Raw genomic sequence first — 15489 nt, 5'->3', positions numbered from 1 at the left:
ATACGGTATCAACACCAAGCGAGTTTGAGGGAGATGGGAAGAAATGAGGTCTGATAAGGACCAAATGACCGCGGGTAAAGAGAAAGGTATCGTCGAAATACAATTAAAAGACGTCCCAAGAGAGCAGGAAAACGTTCCCACCAGCGCTAAGCAGAAAGAAGAGAAGAAGGAGCTTTTCACGAAGGTACGTAGTCGAGCTGTTTACGATGAGCGGATTGCAGACATGGAGACTCGCCTGGAAGGGATGTTTCAGTACCAAGGACAGCAACATGATGGGACGCACGGAATTATGGGAATTTTGTGAAACCAGTGGGAAAACAATACAAATTCCTCTAATCTTTGTTGTGTTTCATTTTGTTCACATACTACAATTCTTGAGCATGTTTCTCCTATGAAGCTAAAATAAACATGTGTGATGTTCTAAGATCCTATAAACGTTAGCAGCAGTTTTTATCTCCTCTTACTTCATAAAATATTAGGCTCTTTTATTTAGTTCTTGTCCCATTATTTCAGGAATGTTGAAATCGCGAACAGTATCGTATTCTGTTGCACTGCCCCGAGCTGGCCGAGGTATATGCAAACTAAGCCACAGGGGGAACCCTGGAGCCCTTAAAGACCCACGCAAGATATAAATGAGAACCTCTTTTGTTGTTGTTTGTCTATCAAGAATGGCCCAAACTTCATACTTACTCTATTGTTTTCGAAGATTTTAAATGTATTAATATATTGTTAACCGTTTTGAGTCTCTTCATTTTTTGCTCTTCCTGTGTCCATTTAAGAAAAAAAAATGCTCTTTTCTAACATTGCCCTAATAAATATTGTGTATCTACATCGTAGCATTGATGCAACACTGATTCACACACAGGGAAAACATGCCCACTCCATCCAAAAAGTCCTCAGGCTGGGGTTTGAACCCAGAGCCTTCTTGCTGTAAGGCCACAGTGCTTACAACTGTGCTTCTATGCAGCCCTGTATGAAATGCCTTAAAATAAAATCGTCTTTCAGTGCAGGCACATAATCTTAAACTGAAAAATTTTGAATTACTGGGAAATTGCTGGGAAAACCTCGAGAAATAATTGTTTTTAACTAAATCCCTGGTGGCATGATTATTGTCACCCTCACTGTCAATGGCTTGTGCAACCTTTTGCCAATGAGACAGCACTTATTGTTCTCCTATAACATTTTTCAGTATTGGATCATACTGAGTCTTTGACCGTTACCCCTTCCACAGTCTCGATAGATAAAATAAAATATTGATTTATTTATTATAGAGCTTTTTACATATCTTTACTAGGGGAGCCAATAAATGTAACCGGCCCTATAAGTTCTCTAAATAGTAGACTTCCAAACAGCAGAGAATTAAATATCTTAACTTATGTATGTGAAAAACCTTATAATCCAAAATATGAATATCAAACAAATAGTAATGTAGTTCAGTCATGTCTCTATCAGTAGACTCACTATCAAATGACTCAATAACAACCTTAAAAGTCATGCTTGCACCAACGAATGTCATCAGAAATACTTTAGTGGCATAGATCATCATGTGTTTGTGACATAAACTCTGAAGGTTCAAACGATGGAGGTCCAAACCCTGATCACCTTACTTGTAAAAGTAATTGTTTAATAGTTGAAACGCACCTTTCTTTCAGGTGGTTATTCGAAGACTCCCACCTAATCTGTCACAGGAACAATTGGAAGAGCATCTCAGTCCTCTTCCATCGTATGACTATTTTGAGTTTTTCCCAGCAGATCAAAGGTATGAGTTTTATAATGTTATGGTTCATTTTCCTACAGTTCTCATTCCCTTTTATTGACCTTGTTTGTCTTTACAGTCTCTATCCCCACCTGTTCTCCCGAGCTTATATCAACTTTAAAAGCACAGAAGATATCCTGCTGTTCAGGGATCGATTTGATGGCTATGTCTTCATTGACAACAAGGGTATTTTTATTCTTTCCCAAGCCATTTTGATTTGTTGCCAGTGTTGAATTCGCCTTGAAACATAAGAAAAGAAGACACAAAAAGTACATTGTACTTATTATTGCCTTGAATGTTGACTCACAGCATAATTTATTCAGCTATATGACATGGAAACAGAAACTTTGGAGCTAGATGTTGACTTTTATAAACGTTAATTGGAGCATTTGTTGCCATTGTTACCATTTCACAGCTGGTCTATTGGCTGGTTAATCTGACTGGTATTTTAATATTTATTCAGGTCAGGAGTATCCTGCTGTAGTAGAGTTTGCCCCATTCCAGAAGATTTCCAAAAAGAAGCTGAAGAAAAAAGATGCTAAAGCCGGAAGCATTGAAGAAGGTACTAAAATACAGGGAAAATGATCGATTCTGATTAAACTAAAATGTACTGATCTTGTCTGACATTTACATGTTTCCTGCATGCATTTAGAATGCATAGACAAAACTAATTATAATTAATTGACTAATTATTTATTTTATTTTATATGCAAGTTTTTAATTTGATTGTCCCCTAGATCCAGAATACAGGCGATTCTTGGAGAACTACTCCTGTGAGGAGGAGAAGTCTATGGCCAATCCTGAAACACTTCTTGGGGAAATAGAAGCTAAGACCAGAGAGCTCATTGGTACAGGGTTTTGAATTTTGATATTATAATCTGATATTTTATTGCGATCTTCACCTTTTTGTGGCATTATTACCATTTGCTATATGATCCTAAACAACAAAATAAATCATTTCAATAGCAAGTACACAGAATATAGAGAAAGAATTAAAGCTTGTTTTAACCACACTTTACAAAAAATATAACCTAAATACAAGCAAAAATACAATAATAATAATAATAATATATATTTTTGACATTATAATGTTATTATAGAAAAAAAACAGACAATGATAATCAAATCTCACTATATTTACTTTACATACTTTAGATTTGTTTAGTGCCTGATTTCTCAACTTTTTTTAAGGACACAGGTAAACCACAAAGTCTATTCCTTATCTCAGTTCTTCCACTCGTTTACCCCATAACAGAGGTGGGTTATTTTTAAAAACTTAGCTCAACCTTTATTATTTATATCTTTAATTAAAAAAAACTGCTGAAAATGTGTTGGAGATATGGAGAAGGAAATTATTGAATGCGTTGTACATTACTTATACAGTAATCAGCTGTACTAAACTGTACAATTTTAAGACATGCAGTTACATACATAAATAAATATGTTTTTGTTTGAATTATAATTATCTGATGAATTCATCATTTTTATAACGTTCTTTTGCTGCATATAATTTGGTTTAGTGTTATTCATGTATTGGATTTTTAGTAAGCCGCAAAACACACATGTACATGTACAGAATGTAGTTTGTTCCAAACTATCTTTGTATTTATATAATCCTGCAATAGTTTTAGACATTTGACTTTTTACATTGTTCACGAGGCTTACAACACAGGTTCTAGTCAGTTATAAACCCCAAAGAATCTAGGCAAGACAAGTTTATTTGTACAGTACATTTGAGCAACAACACAATTCAGTGCTTTACATGACGAAAACACAAGAAAAGAAAACACATAAAAAGTACATTGTATTGGCATAATAAGGAAACGGAAAGTTGGACAACAGACTAAAATTATTGATGTTTTTGTTAATAGTTTAAATAGAACAGTCAAAGCCAACTCTATATAAACTCTACACCTGGATTTAAAAAAATTCAGGGTTTCAGCGGAGTTTCAGTTTTCTGGAAGTTTGTTCCAGATAAATAGAGAAGAAGAGCAGAAGGCTGCTTCTCCATATTTGGTTCTGATTTTGGGGGATCTCCAGACATCGAGTTTAGATTCAGTTTGGCATTATTCTTTATCTGCCTGTTACTAAATATTATCCATTTGCTTTGCTATAATTTAGTGCTACCACTTCCATTTTCACTTCACTCAAAAGGGGATCAGAAACTTAACCATAGTAATACAGTTTTTTTGTTGATTTATGTGTCACTTGTGTACAAGATAAAATGTTAGGGACTCAGCACAAAACCTTGTGGTACCTCAAAGGCAACAGTCACATAATGATATAACAGATTTGATATCTGTTGTACTTGTTGCATTACTGCCATTGAGGTGGAGCTATTTCTCTAAACCCATACTAGCAATCAACCAATGAACTGTTGTTTTTAAAATAACAAAAACTTTGGCATAACAATATTTTTAAATGTTAGAAAACTAACGAAGAAAAACGAACTGATCTATATGTGTTGGAAAAATTTGTATCTCCATTTTTCCTTATTTGAATGAGGTTTTGTTCTTTGAATTGAAAAGTCGTATTGCAGACATGAGTTAAAGGTTTTACAACAGACTCAGATATATTTTTACTATCCACATATCAATTCTATGTGAATGACTGGACTTTTCATTTTCATTTTTTCACAACTATGTCATTATAAGTTTCTTTTTTCATCTACTCTATTAAAGGAATTCAAGCTCATGTGAACAATAGACTCACCAGCTCCCTCCTTATTTGTTGTATCCAAAATACTATAAGTTACTCATGTTCTACATTTACAAAACAATTGTAACATTTCTTTGCAACTGACTTTGAGTTAGAGTTGCTCTAACATATTAACCAGATTTTTATTCTTTCTCTCTGTTTGCTTTCAGCCAAACGAACAACCCCTCTGCTGGAGTACATCAAAAATAAGAAGATTGAAAAGCAGGTGAGACAGGATCAGATTTGTTAAGGGAAGAGATTATCTTATAAAAATCATATTCTTTGTGTCCATTTTTAACAGAGGATAAGAGAGGAGAAGAGAGAAGAGAGAAGAAGAAGGGAGCTTGAAAAGAAAAGGCAACGGGAGGAAGAGAAACGAAAGCGGCGAGAGGAGGAGAGGCGCAAGCGAAAAGAGGCAGAGAAGCAGAAAAAGCTGTCTGATAAAGACATTAAAATTAAGGTAACTCCTCATTTCTGAAGAAAATACTTCTTAGCACCATTTTGTTTATCCCTTATAAGTAAACGATGCCAAATTCCGTATTTTGTGTTATTTGCATTTACAGCTCCTAAAGAAGAGTGACAGAGATGATGACGTTGATTCAGACCGAATGAAGGAAAAAAGTGACCCTTGTGATGCAGGTGGGGGCAAATGGGAGAAAGCTGGTGGACAAATGAAGTCAAAAGAACCAAAAGAAAAGTAAGAAAACTAATTACTGAAATGAACAAGTGGTTTACAAAAGTTCGTTTTTTATTCCTAATAAAAGCCAAAGGATAGTATTAAAGTTTATAATAAATATCCTCTCTCAAGACTGGAGGACCATACACAAAGGTAAACAACAGTTATAAGAATTAAAAGACTTTGAGTGTTTTCAAGAAACAATAATGAAAACAATTTGTATAGAACTAAAGGTTATCTTTAATCATTACATAATGTTTATTTGCAGAACCTGATATATATTAAACTGACCCAAAAGTTCTACAGTGCTGTTTTTTTTATTTTGAAGTGTCTTAATCTGTCATATTGTATGCATTAGCTGTCTGTTTTTCTGGGTTTGCAATAATATATGTTTTAATGTACATTTGACCAGCAGAGGTCAGCCTGAGAGCGACAAAGAGCAGAGGGAGCAGCACAGCCGCAGACAGAGAGATAAGGATCACCGCGGTAAGGATGAAGAGAGAAAACGGCAACGACACCACTACGAGTTTGACAAGTTCATGCGTCGGAAAGATGAGACAAAATGGGGGAAGGGCTACTGCCAAGATCGAGCCAAGAAAGAGGGTCATCATCATGGCTATTCTTACTGTCCTGACAATGGAGATAAAATGGGAAAGGAGGACAGGGAGGACCTGAGCAATAGAAAGGAACGCCTCCGAAACAAGGTGAGCGAGAAGGTGAGCATGAGATTACCAGGAAGCTGGTCCCGAATGTCTCTCATGATGCTGATCACAAACACTGACTCACACATTTTTTTTTTCATCAGTGGGGATGATGGGGGTGATATGAACAACTGCAAGAAAAAAACTTTGGAAATAAGCTACACAAAAATTTGTGTTTGATTCTGGTTTCCTGATGCACTATTTCTAACCCATATTTTTCAAAGGTTATAACTGATAAAATCTGTGGCATTAGTGCAGAGTTGTACATTTTCTACTGCGTTGTTTGAAAATTGCTGTGTAAGATCAGTGGCTCTAGTATTGGCACATCAAAACCTAATTTATTTAATTTAAATTTTCTCTTTGGTGTCAGCTGACCTTTATCTGTGACCTAAATTTAAAGTGTATGCTGGCATACACCAAACACCAGTCCTACAAGTAGTGGCAGTGACAGTCTTATTCTGTTAGTGTGCTTTTCTTCAGCAGGGAGAGGGCAAGAATTAATGGGAAAATGGATGGAGTTGCAAAAGATTTGGGAAGAAGTTTACCTTCCAGGACAATGATCCCAAACACACTGAGAAAGACACAATATAACGGTTTATTTACAAAGCATAGTCACGTCTTAGAGTGAACCAGTCAATGTACAGTCCTAAATACATTTGGAAATCTATTGCAAGACTTGAAATTTACTTTTTGTTGCTCTATCACCTTCAACCCTTTTTAAATACTCTAAAGTTTGTGATTGTAACACAACATATTGTAAAAGAAATTCAGGGGTTTTTCAATACTTCTGCAAGACATTATAGAAAAGTTTAGGTACTTTCTTTATTCACTGTCTATTTGTTGGACTGAGGTGTATGTTAATATGTAGTTCAACTTCAACCTTGAGGTCACAAGTGTGAAAGATGAGAAAGAGTTTAAGATGTACAAGTAGCTTTGCATTTCACACTGTATGCAGGTGTGACTATTGACATTGCCTGTTATTATTTCTCCTCTGACCACCCTGCAGGACCGTCCTGCCATGCAGCTTTATCAGCCGGGCGCGCGTAACAGGAAGCGTATGAGTTCAACTAATAAAGGCTATGACTGCCTCCCCACTGGCCATTCCCACGAATGCAGGACGGAGCATTGTTATGAGGTTGTCGCCATGACAGCGGAGATGGAGAGGGGCTTTGAGAAAAGCAAAGATGAGCAGTGAGTAGTAGATGTATAATAATTGGTTTTTCAGGTCAAACTTATGGAAGCTGCTCCGATTGGCTGACTGGTTTCTTAGGCTTAGTTCACATGTATCCAGATATCTGGGAAAACGAATAAATTGTTATGCGTTTTGGTTTTTCATCCACACGTAAACTCCGGTTTGCATTACCAAAAACGATTATTTATCAAAGGTCCGACCGAAGTAGAGATTTGAGAGAACCTCGTATTTGTGTTTGCGTGTGTACGTGGGTAAAATAATTTTGGGGTCCTGCGCATCACAGTCTGTGACAAATAATGTGACGCTGATGTTACATGTGCAACCATTATTGTTGACTTGGCCTTGCTGTAGCCAAGTAGTATAAATGACTGCTATCAGAGAGGTGCTGATTTTTATGTTGGTTCAGACTTTGTGCGAGTTCGTGTGGATGAAGACTTTCTGAAAACAATCCCATGTGTGTGATTTTATTTTGCCGGGGGAGATATTTGTTTTTAAAAAGACGACTATGTGTGTACAAGGCCTTAGTTTCTGTTTGTAGGTTGGTAATGCAATTGTAACTGTTGAACTTTCTTCCTGCTAGCCAGCTTTCAGCCTCATCAGCTGTTAAGATACTCTACCCTCACTCTTTGTGGTAAAGGAGCATCTCAATTAAGAGATTCAGGAACAGTTTATCAGTAAGACAACAACCTTGCCTTCTGCATGAGAACCTCTTTCCAATATTTAGCATATTTTGCTGTTTGTGTTGTCTTTAGTCATCCTGGATATTTTTATTAATATAAACATAGTGTTGTATAGATAACAGGTCTTTTTAAAAAGGAGGGTAAACAATGTCCTTTACTGTATATATGGTAACCACCAGACTTAGAACTGATAAATAAATCAAAATTTTATGCCATGTCAAATTTTTATTTTGTGAGTAATGCTTTGTACCTACAGTGCCACCAGAAAGTATAAACATCATGTTATATTTTTCCACATTTTGTTATGTTGAAGATATATTCTAAAACTGTATCGTTTTTCATAGTTTGCTATATTTAATTTAGTTATAGGATAGTTTTCTAAAACAAGTAGCTTTATTTTAAAAATCTAAACATTTAAATATAATAGGTGCCTAAGTATCTCCTCCCTTTAAAATGAAATTAATAGAACTTGGATGCATCTGATTACAACTGATGGTCTGCAATAACTTTCTGCAGCTTGGAATTTAATAGTGATGAATTGTGTTGCATGTACAGTTGTGAATATAACACACTTGTCTATGCAAGGTCCCCAAAATGACTCAGCAGAGCAGAGCAGATACCAAGCAAGGAAGTCAGGACTTTTCTGTTGACCTACGAGACCGTGTTGTGTGAAAGCACCAGCAACTGGCAAACATTTGATCATCCTAGAAAGCACTGTGGTCCCCATTATTTAGAAACAGAAGAAGGTTGGAAGCACTAGGACCTTCCATAGATCTGGCCGCCAGAACCAACTGAATCATCAGAGAAAAAGGAACTTGGTAAAAGAAATGACTTGTTTTTTATGCAGAAGAAAATGAGTCAATAGTCTGTATTGAACGGAAAATGAAAACAATCAAGACAGTCAAAACTATATATTGTTCAATACAACAATGGCTCAAAGCACACAGTCAAGATAACAAGGAAGTGGCTTCAGTAGCAATCTGCGAATGTCCTTAAGTGGCCCATCCAGAGCCTGGACTTAAATTCAGTTTAATATCTGTGGAAATACCTGAAAATGATTGCCTACCAATACTACCCATCCAAACTGACTGAGCCTGAGAGGATATGCATTGAAGGCATGGGGTGCCATGCTTGTAGAGACATACCCAAGAAGTCTTCAGGCTGTATGTTTATGGACCTATTAGGTTACATTTAAATTTTAGAAATTTACATGTCTAAAATATTTTTTCACTTTGTTACAATTGGCAATTTTGAGTTTGTAAATGAGAGTTAAACTCAAATTGGTTTTATAATAACTCTAACATCACAAAAGATGGAAAAGGTGTACCAATGGGAATATTTTCTGGTGACACTGTATCAGAGGAGAAGAACAGCCTTAGAGCCTTTGAATAATGAGAAGTAAAATTACAAATGTCAAAATTACAAATGTCAAAGTGAAATGAATAGTGACATGAATAAATTGATTTACTGTTTTATTTTTTATTAATGCTGTCAGAAAAAAAGCACTGTCAAAAGTATATGACAAATTTTTGTTTTTGTGCTCTCAGTTTTTGTGTTCAACTGTGAGAAAATAAATTTCTTCTGTTAAGACACATTTAGTTATAGTTCAGTTATTTGTTTTTGGGTGAGGCTGATTTTGCTCCATAACTGCTTATTCCGCACAATAAATTACAGCAATGAATCACTACAGTTAGCATTGACAAAAGGAGACCTGCCCATCTCACTTTATGATTGTACCAGAAGGATGAAATGGTGTCTGGCCGGTGCCTTACAAAGAACAGACCTTCTTTGCTTAATTGTGCTATATTATAACCAGTTTTTGACATGAACTGTGTCTGAGCAACTTTCCCCTAGATAAAGCAGAACTATGACAGTCAACAGGAAGCCAGGAGCACACACACGTCATGATCTTGTGAACATGCTGAACTCTTGTATTCTGTCTTACCTTTAAAGGAAGGCATTCTGACAGCATATTACACATGTTATATTTGTTTGTATTTAGTTGTATTGTGTGCTATAGAGCCTAGAAGATAAATAACTTCTCCATTACTCTTCTCTAAACATCTGTATTCTTTTGTTGAGGCATTTATATTATATCACATTGTAATTATATTATTTAAACTGCTGCTACTGACAGAAAGTGAAATCAACACCCATGGCATGGTGGGATTTCCCAAAGAACACATATTTGTGTTTGCTTTCATTTCCATTGTTGTTCACCATACACTACCACTGTGTTGTACTTTTGTATGGCATGCTAAAAAAACGGAATAGATTGTTATAGTGGAAACCTTTAACACTGAGGGAGAAATAGTGTAAAGATACATGAGTGAATGTGTGATCTACATGAGCAGCTCTAATGTGGAGGAAGTCTTCGATATATGACTGTGGCTGAAGATTCCAAGTGTGAATCAAGCATGTGGCCGTTACTACAGTTGGTAGGAGGTTGTCACATGGTGCATTTCCTCTCAGTGGCACTGTATCAAGTTCAGACCCCATTTCCTCACCAGCCTTCCTCAGTAAGAGTATCTGTGCCTCATTCTCCAACTGCCAAACACGTGCCCACCTGCCTTATTTGCCTCCCTGGTTACAAGGTATGTTTTCAACCTCAATTTCAACAGTACCTACTGTATTGTTACTTATGATTCTGAATATTAATATTAACAGTTACTTAGTGACACCATTTGTTGTTTGTTTCTTTGTTTTGGTTTTCTTTAGATTATTTTATTGTATTCATATGTAGTGTAACTCTTTAGCAAGTCTAGTTTTGGTAACATGTATGGTTTTGGTTTGCGCTGAGTTACACAACATAAAAAACAACACAGAAGTGAAATTATGACAATAAACATTGTTTTTTGATTACATTGTTACGCATTAATACAAGCCTGATGCAGGGGTGATTGGATAGTATAAGAAAAACAAAGATGTCACTGTCTTTGTTTTATACATCGCACTCTGCTAAAGTCTCACATCTAAAAGGCTTGATGTCGGTAAAGTGGTCTAGTTTAATGCTATCTTCCATGTATGTATTGTTCAAGACAGTTTTAAAAGACTACAAGTCTTCAATAGAAGCCACGTCTGCACTACTTTCATAAAAAAAATATTGTATTTATCCATCTATATCTTTTTAAACCTGCCTAATTCTGACAAGGTCGGAAGGGGGCTGCTTACTAACTCCACACACGTTTTTGGGTCAATACCTGTTAAATACATAATTACAAACAATAAAATGTAAAATTCCTAATTAGAAATTGAAGTAATTAGATTTTAAAATCATGCCTTCAGCAAGAAGGTCCCGGGTTCGATTCCCGGCCAGGGGTCCTTCTGCATGGAGTTTGCATGTTCTCCTCGTGCATGTGTTAGTTCTCATCGGGTACTCCGGCTTCCTCCCACAATCCAAAGACATGAGTGTTAGATTAATTGGTCTTTCTAAATTATCCTTAGTGTGAATGAATGTGTACATGGTTGTTTGTCCTGTATGTTTCTGTGTTGCCCTGCGATGGACTGGTGACCTGTCCTGGGTGTACCCTGCGTCCCGCCTGTAGACTGCTGGAGATAGGCACCAGCTTCCCCACGACCCACTATGGAAGAAGCGGTAGAAAATGACTGACTGACTGACTGTTTCCAAGTCAAAATATTTAATCATTTATTTATTTATGTTGTTTTCATGAACTGTGACCCTTTTGGACCCCCATACAATGTAGACACAATGAGTAAAAATAACAAACTCAAGACTTATTGTCTAATATTGTTATAAAAGGAGACTTACTGACCCTCAGTAAACAAAACCTGCTACCCAAATGAATTGCAGGGTTCTCATTCTCTTAGTAATTGGGTATTTTCCATTGCTTAACAATACATGAAAATGACAATGAATCAAGGATGTGTTTCACCTTTCAAGTATGTCTTGACTTGACAGTTTTGGCAGTATGGTGGGTGTGGTTTCTGGACTGTTCTGTAAGGAGGAATATGGAATATTCCCTGATTTTATTCAATTTAAGGCACTGTAGACTGCAAATGCTTAAGGCAACAAAGAGGACAGTTGTTGACAATTATCAATATGCAAAGATGACAAGGATGTGTTTCAAGTCATTTGACAAGACTTTTATATGTGGTTCCTCCACTGCCACTACCACTACCGCCAACACCATACCCACCACATGGGAGAGAAAGTGTTTTTTCACCTTGCCAATGCTGACATCCTGAGATTAAATCAATCTTAGGGACTGAGAAGAAATGATTTCTCTGAGTTTAAGATGTAACAGAGCCTGATGTGACTTTCCGCTACACATTTTTAAACTTTGCAATTGTACTATACCCAGAGTTTGCATACCTAACCACAAATCATGCATGCCCTTTTCCTGTGTGAAAACTCCACCCGAAACATGCGCTTTTTTCTAGCAAGCAAACAACACAGGTTGATGGAACCTGAATCTATTTCACACCTTAGCATTGAAAAAAAAAACATTGCGTGCAATACACCAGGTGCATGCACTGTGCTTGTGGTTTCTGATATTTCTTTCTTGTAATTCTGATTTTCCAAAAGTAAGTAAATCATACATGAAAAAAGATGTGCTCGTCATTGCCTAATTTTTGATGATATCTTTGATGATATCTATCAGAAAACTGAAAATGACACCATAATGACTAAAAAAAACGTTTGTGTTGATCTTTGAAATACAGGTAAAAAGTGGCCGTTATCATCCAGTCATGACGGGGAATTCCAACAGAACGCAGCTCGATAATGCCACCCTATCACTGTTTCAGAATGTGAATACCAGCAATGTCATTTCTGCTATATACATGGTTATCACTGTCGTCAACCTGGTTGGAAATGGCCTGTCAATTTGGCTCCTGCTGTTTCGTACCTCCCCAAAGACTCCCACCATCATCTTCATGATTAATCTAACTCTCACCGACTTGGCACTTGGCTTCGCCCTTCCCTTTCAGATCTCCTACCAGTTCCAAGGATACCACTGGAAGCTGGGTCCAAAGATGTGCAGGTATTCAAACTGAAAGAGAAACTTTGTAAAATAAATGGTGAAACTTTATTACCATAATAATCAAAGTTTAAATAATTAAGGTTTGTTCAGATAAAATGTAGTTCTAATTCTTAACTAGCTGTACTGTGATAGTAACTGGATTTTATTTCAAAGCATTTTATTTCAAAGCAGCCTGTTAAGCATTAAGCCTGTTTTATTTGTTGCCAAAATGTCACAGCTTTTCCTGACTTACCTTAAACCTGTAATCAAATGCCACATTTTCTTTTTTGCGTCCTGTTACAGCTTCCTGACCCTTGTTTTCTACACCAACATGTATTGTTCTATCCTGACAATGATGGCAATCGGCATTGACCGCTACCTGGGCATTGTGAAACCCATGACTTTCAGGAAGAACAAGAGGAGAAAGTCTGTTGCTGTCATCAGCTGCCTCCTGATGTGGGGTGTGGTTCTGGGTGTCCTGTACCCTCTCATGACCACGGACCTGACCTTTGACATCCCGGAACTTGGTATCACTACATGCTTTGACGTGCTGAAAAAATCCATGCTCCCGTCTTTAGCAGCCTGGGCGGCTTTTCTGTTCACCATGGTGTTCCTACTGTTCCTCTTACCCTTCTGTGTCACAATGTTCTGCTATGTTAGCGTCATATATAAGCTGTCCAGGGATTCCAAGACAGCCCAGAAAGGAAGGGCCATACGTCTGGCTGTTGTCGTTCTTCTGGTCTTTGTGCTGTGCTTTGCTCCTAACAACATCCTCTTGTTGAGTCATAGTGTCCTGAGACTCTTTTATAACAAGTCTTTGTACATGGCCTATAAGCTTTCCCTCTGTTTTAGCTGTCTGAATAGTTGTCTGGATCCTTTTATATATTACTTTGCTTCAAAAGATTTCAGGCAGAAGTTGAGACAAATAATGAATCTACAGAGCCTGAGTAGTGCAGAGTCTATAAGGATGGACAACAAAGAGACCTTGTACTCTGGAGAAGCAGATTAGAAGGTGAAAAAACACATTCAAGTGCCTTTGCTATCCTGCAACCACCCTAGCAATACAAAAACAAAAAAAGATGTGAAATGTGAAAGAAAACAAGTGACTACAAGAAAGGAGGGGTTTGAGATTTTGCAACATGTATTCTTGATTGATATTGCACACTCATTTATACATCTCTTCCTTTGAACCATGGAGCAAAATATTGATAATAGTTTTGAAACTATAATCTGTTAAACAGTGATGAAAATGTTTTTCACAGTAAGTCAGTATGTTTCCTCCATTTATATGTAATCAAGTGATTGGGCAATGGGAATGCCACAAGGATGTATACTGGGGCCAGTTATTTAGCTTGTTTATCCATCATCTTCCATGGGTATATGAAATTATAACTTGATAAATACAGATGATACAGATGATTATCATAAGTATAAGTCATTGCTGAAGATCCAATCTCCAATTTCAACAAACAAAATCTGTATCCAGGTGGTTGACTTGTTTCGACATTAGTTTAAAATATTAATTGCTGGAGATTTTTGAACAACTTACATATATTGAGATCCTCAAAGTTTGCAGAGAACATTGACTTGTTATTGAACACATACTAGTAAAGTAAAGTAAGATTTTTAACATTCCATTATTTTATATGAAGCAAAAAGATTTTCCCAGTTTAAAAATGCAAATAGGTTTACCGGTCATGTTTTATTTGAACATGACATGATGACTGTTCTTTTTGCAAAATATGTAGCATGCAAAAACTGTGAAATGATGTAAAAAATATGTATGTTATGTTTATCTATTATACCCACACAATGTTTTAGTTTTAGGTTGTTGTCCTTTTATACGTTTGTAAAAATGGCAATGTTCTGTGGTGTATGAATGTGTCAAATTGACAGTATTAACCTGTCTTTTTCTAAAATACATTAAATAATTTCTTCTCTGTTTTCACCATTTTTCTTTTGTTAATTTTTTTTTCTCTTGGTAGTATTATCATTATCATTGTAATATTGCTTTTTTTCGTCAGTAAACTTTTGAGTGGGTGTGTTTCTTAACAGTGAGCTGGGGGATGTTCTATGTAAAAGTGGTAGAGAAGCAACGAGGGAGGGTTTTTTTCTCTTAAATGGAAGGAAAATCATTTTTTTACAGCAATAGGGGGTCAGATAATTAAATAAATAACAGCTGACACAGTAAATAAACAATACACTTAGTTCAAAGTAACACCATGTCCTTGTTCCTCAAAAGACAGCTCCAGGAAAGCACTGATTGAATGAGAGTCAATGCAACTTCTTGGGTTCTTGGTGGAATAACAGCTAAAAACAATTCAATTCAGTTTTAGAGCCAATTCAGAACACATGTCGTCTCAAGGCACTTCACAAAGGGTTTGGAATGGTGTAGGATTGTTGGGGAGGTTAGAATAAAGTGAGTGTTAGAATTTGTCGATTTTAGAATGGGCTATGTGTAGGGGTACTAAGTAAAAATAATAAACTGATAAAGTTTGTCCATCTAGAGCACACTGGTGGCCATTGTTATACTAAAAACCCCAAGGATTGGGGGACCTCTCTCTGTTAGACTGATTATAACCATTGGAAAAGAGAAGGGGTCGCACAGGTAGCACAAATGGAGGGTGTGTTTGCACCTCAACCATAACTGAGCCGATTTAGGCTAAATCTGACTCCCCCTTACACCATCCGACCGTCTGGAGGTTTGAAAGAACAGAGCAGAGACACAAAGAGAACAAAGAAGCACTGAGTAAAGTAAATGTTAATGGATGTAGCACTTTAGTGGTTTCATCTAGGAAGGGCGAG

General features: G+C 36.6%; 2 protein-coding genes across 3 annotated transcripts; both read left to right on the top strand.

Moving 5' to 3' along the window:
* The first annotated feature begins 1 nt into the window (after nt 1).
* upf3a (UPF3A regulator of nonsense mediated mRNA decay) lies at nt 2-9294 on the top strand. The gene is made up of 11 exons (XM_047370878.1): nt 2-184; nt 1653-1759; nt 1836-1942; nt 2220-2318; nt 2494-2604; nt 4624-4679; nt 4755-4913; nt 5017-5150; nt 5542-5833; nt 6837-7021; nt 8288-9294. The coding sequence occupies exons 1-11, from the start codon at nt 44-46 to the stop codon at nt 8298-8300; spliced, it is 1404 nt and encodes a 467-aa protein (XP_047226834.1). The 5' UTR covers nt 2-43; the 3' UTR covers nt 8301-9294.
* p2ry8 (P2Y receptor family member 8) lies at nt 6885-14632 on the top strand. 2 transcript variants are annotated; one of them, XM_047370877.1, is made up of 3 exons: nt 6885-7021; nt 12386-12705; nt 12988-14632. In XM_047370877.1, exons 2-3 carry the CDS (start codon nt 12413-12415, stop codon nt 13691-13693), a joined length of 999 nt encoding a protein of 332 aa, XP_047226833.1. In that variant the 5' UTR covers nt 6885-7021; nt 12386-12412; the 3' UTR covers nt 13694-14632. The 2 variants fall into 2 exon arrangements, with proteins under 2 accessions (XP_047226833.1, XP_047226832.1); XM_047370876.1 differs by lacking the exon at nt 6885-7021 and adding an exon at nt 9425-10296.
* The last annotated feature ends 857 nt before the right edge of the window (nt 14633-15489 follow it).

This window comes from Girardinichthys multiradiatus, chromosome 7 (genome assembly GCF_021462225.1).
Source record: "Girardinichthys multiradiatus isolate DD_20200921_A chromosome 7, DD_fGirMul_XY1, whole genome shotgun sequence".
In the NCBI taxonomy this organism is placed as follows: domain Eukaryota; kingdom Metazoa; phylum Chordata; class Actinopteri; order Cyprinodontiformes; family Goodeidae; genus Girardinichthys; species Girardinichthys multiradiatus.
This window is presented reverse-complemented; position numbering and strand designations above follow the sequence as displayed.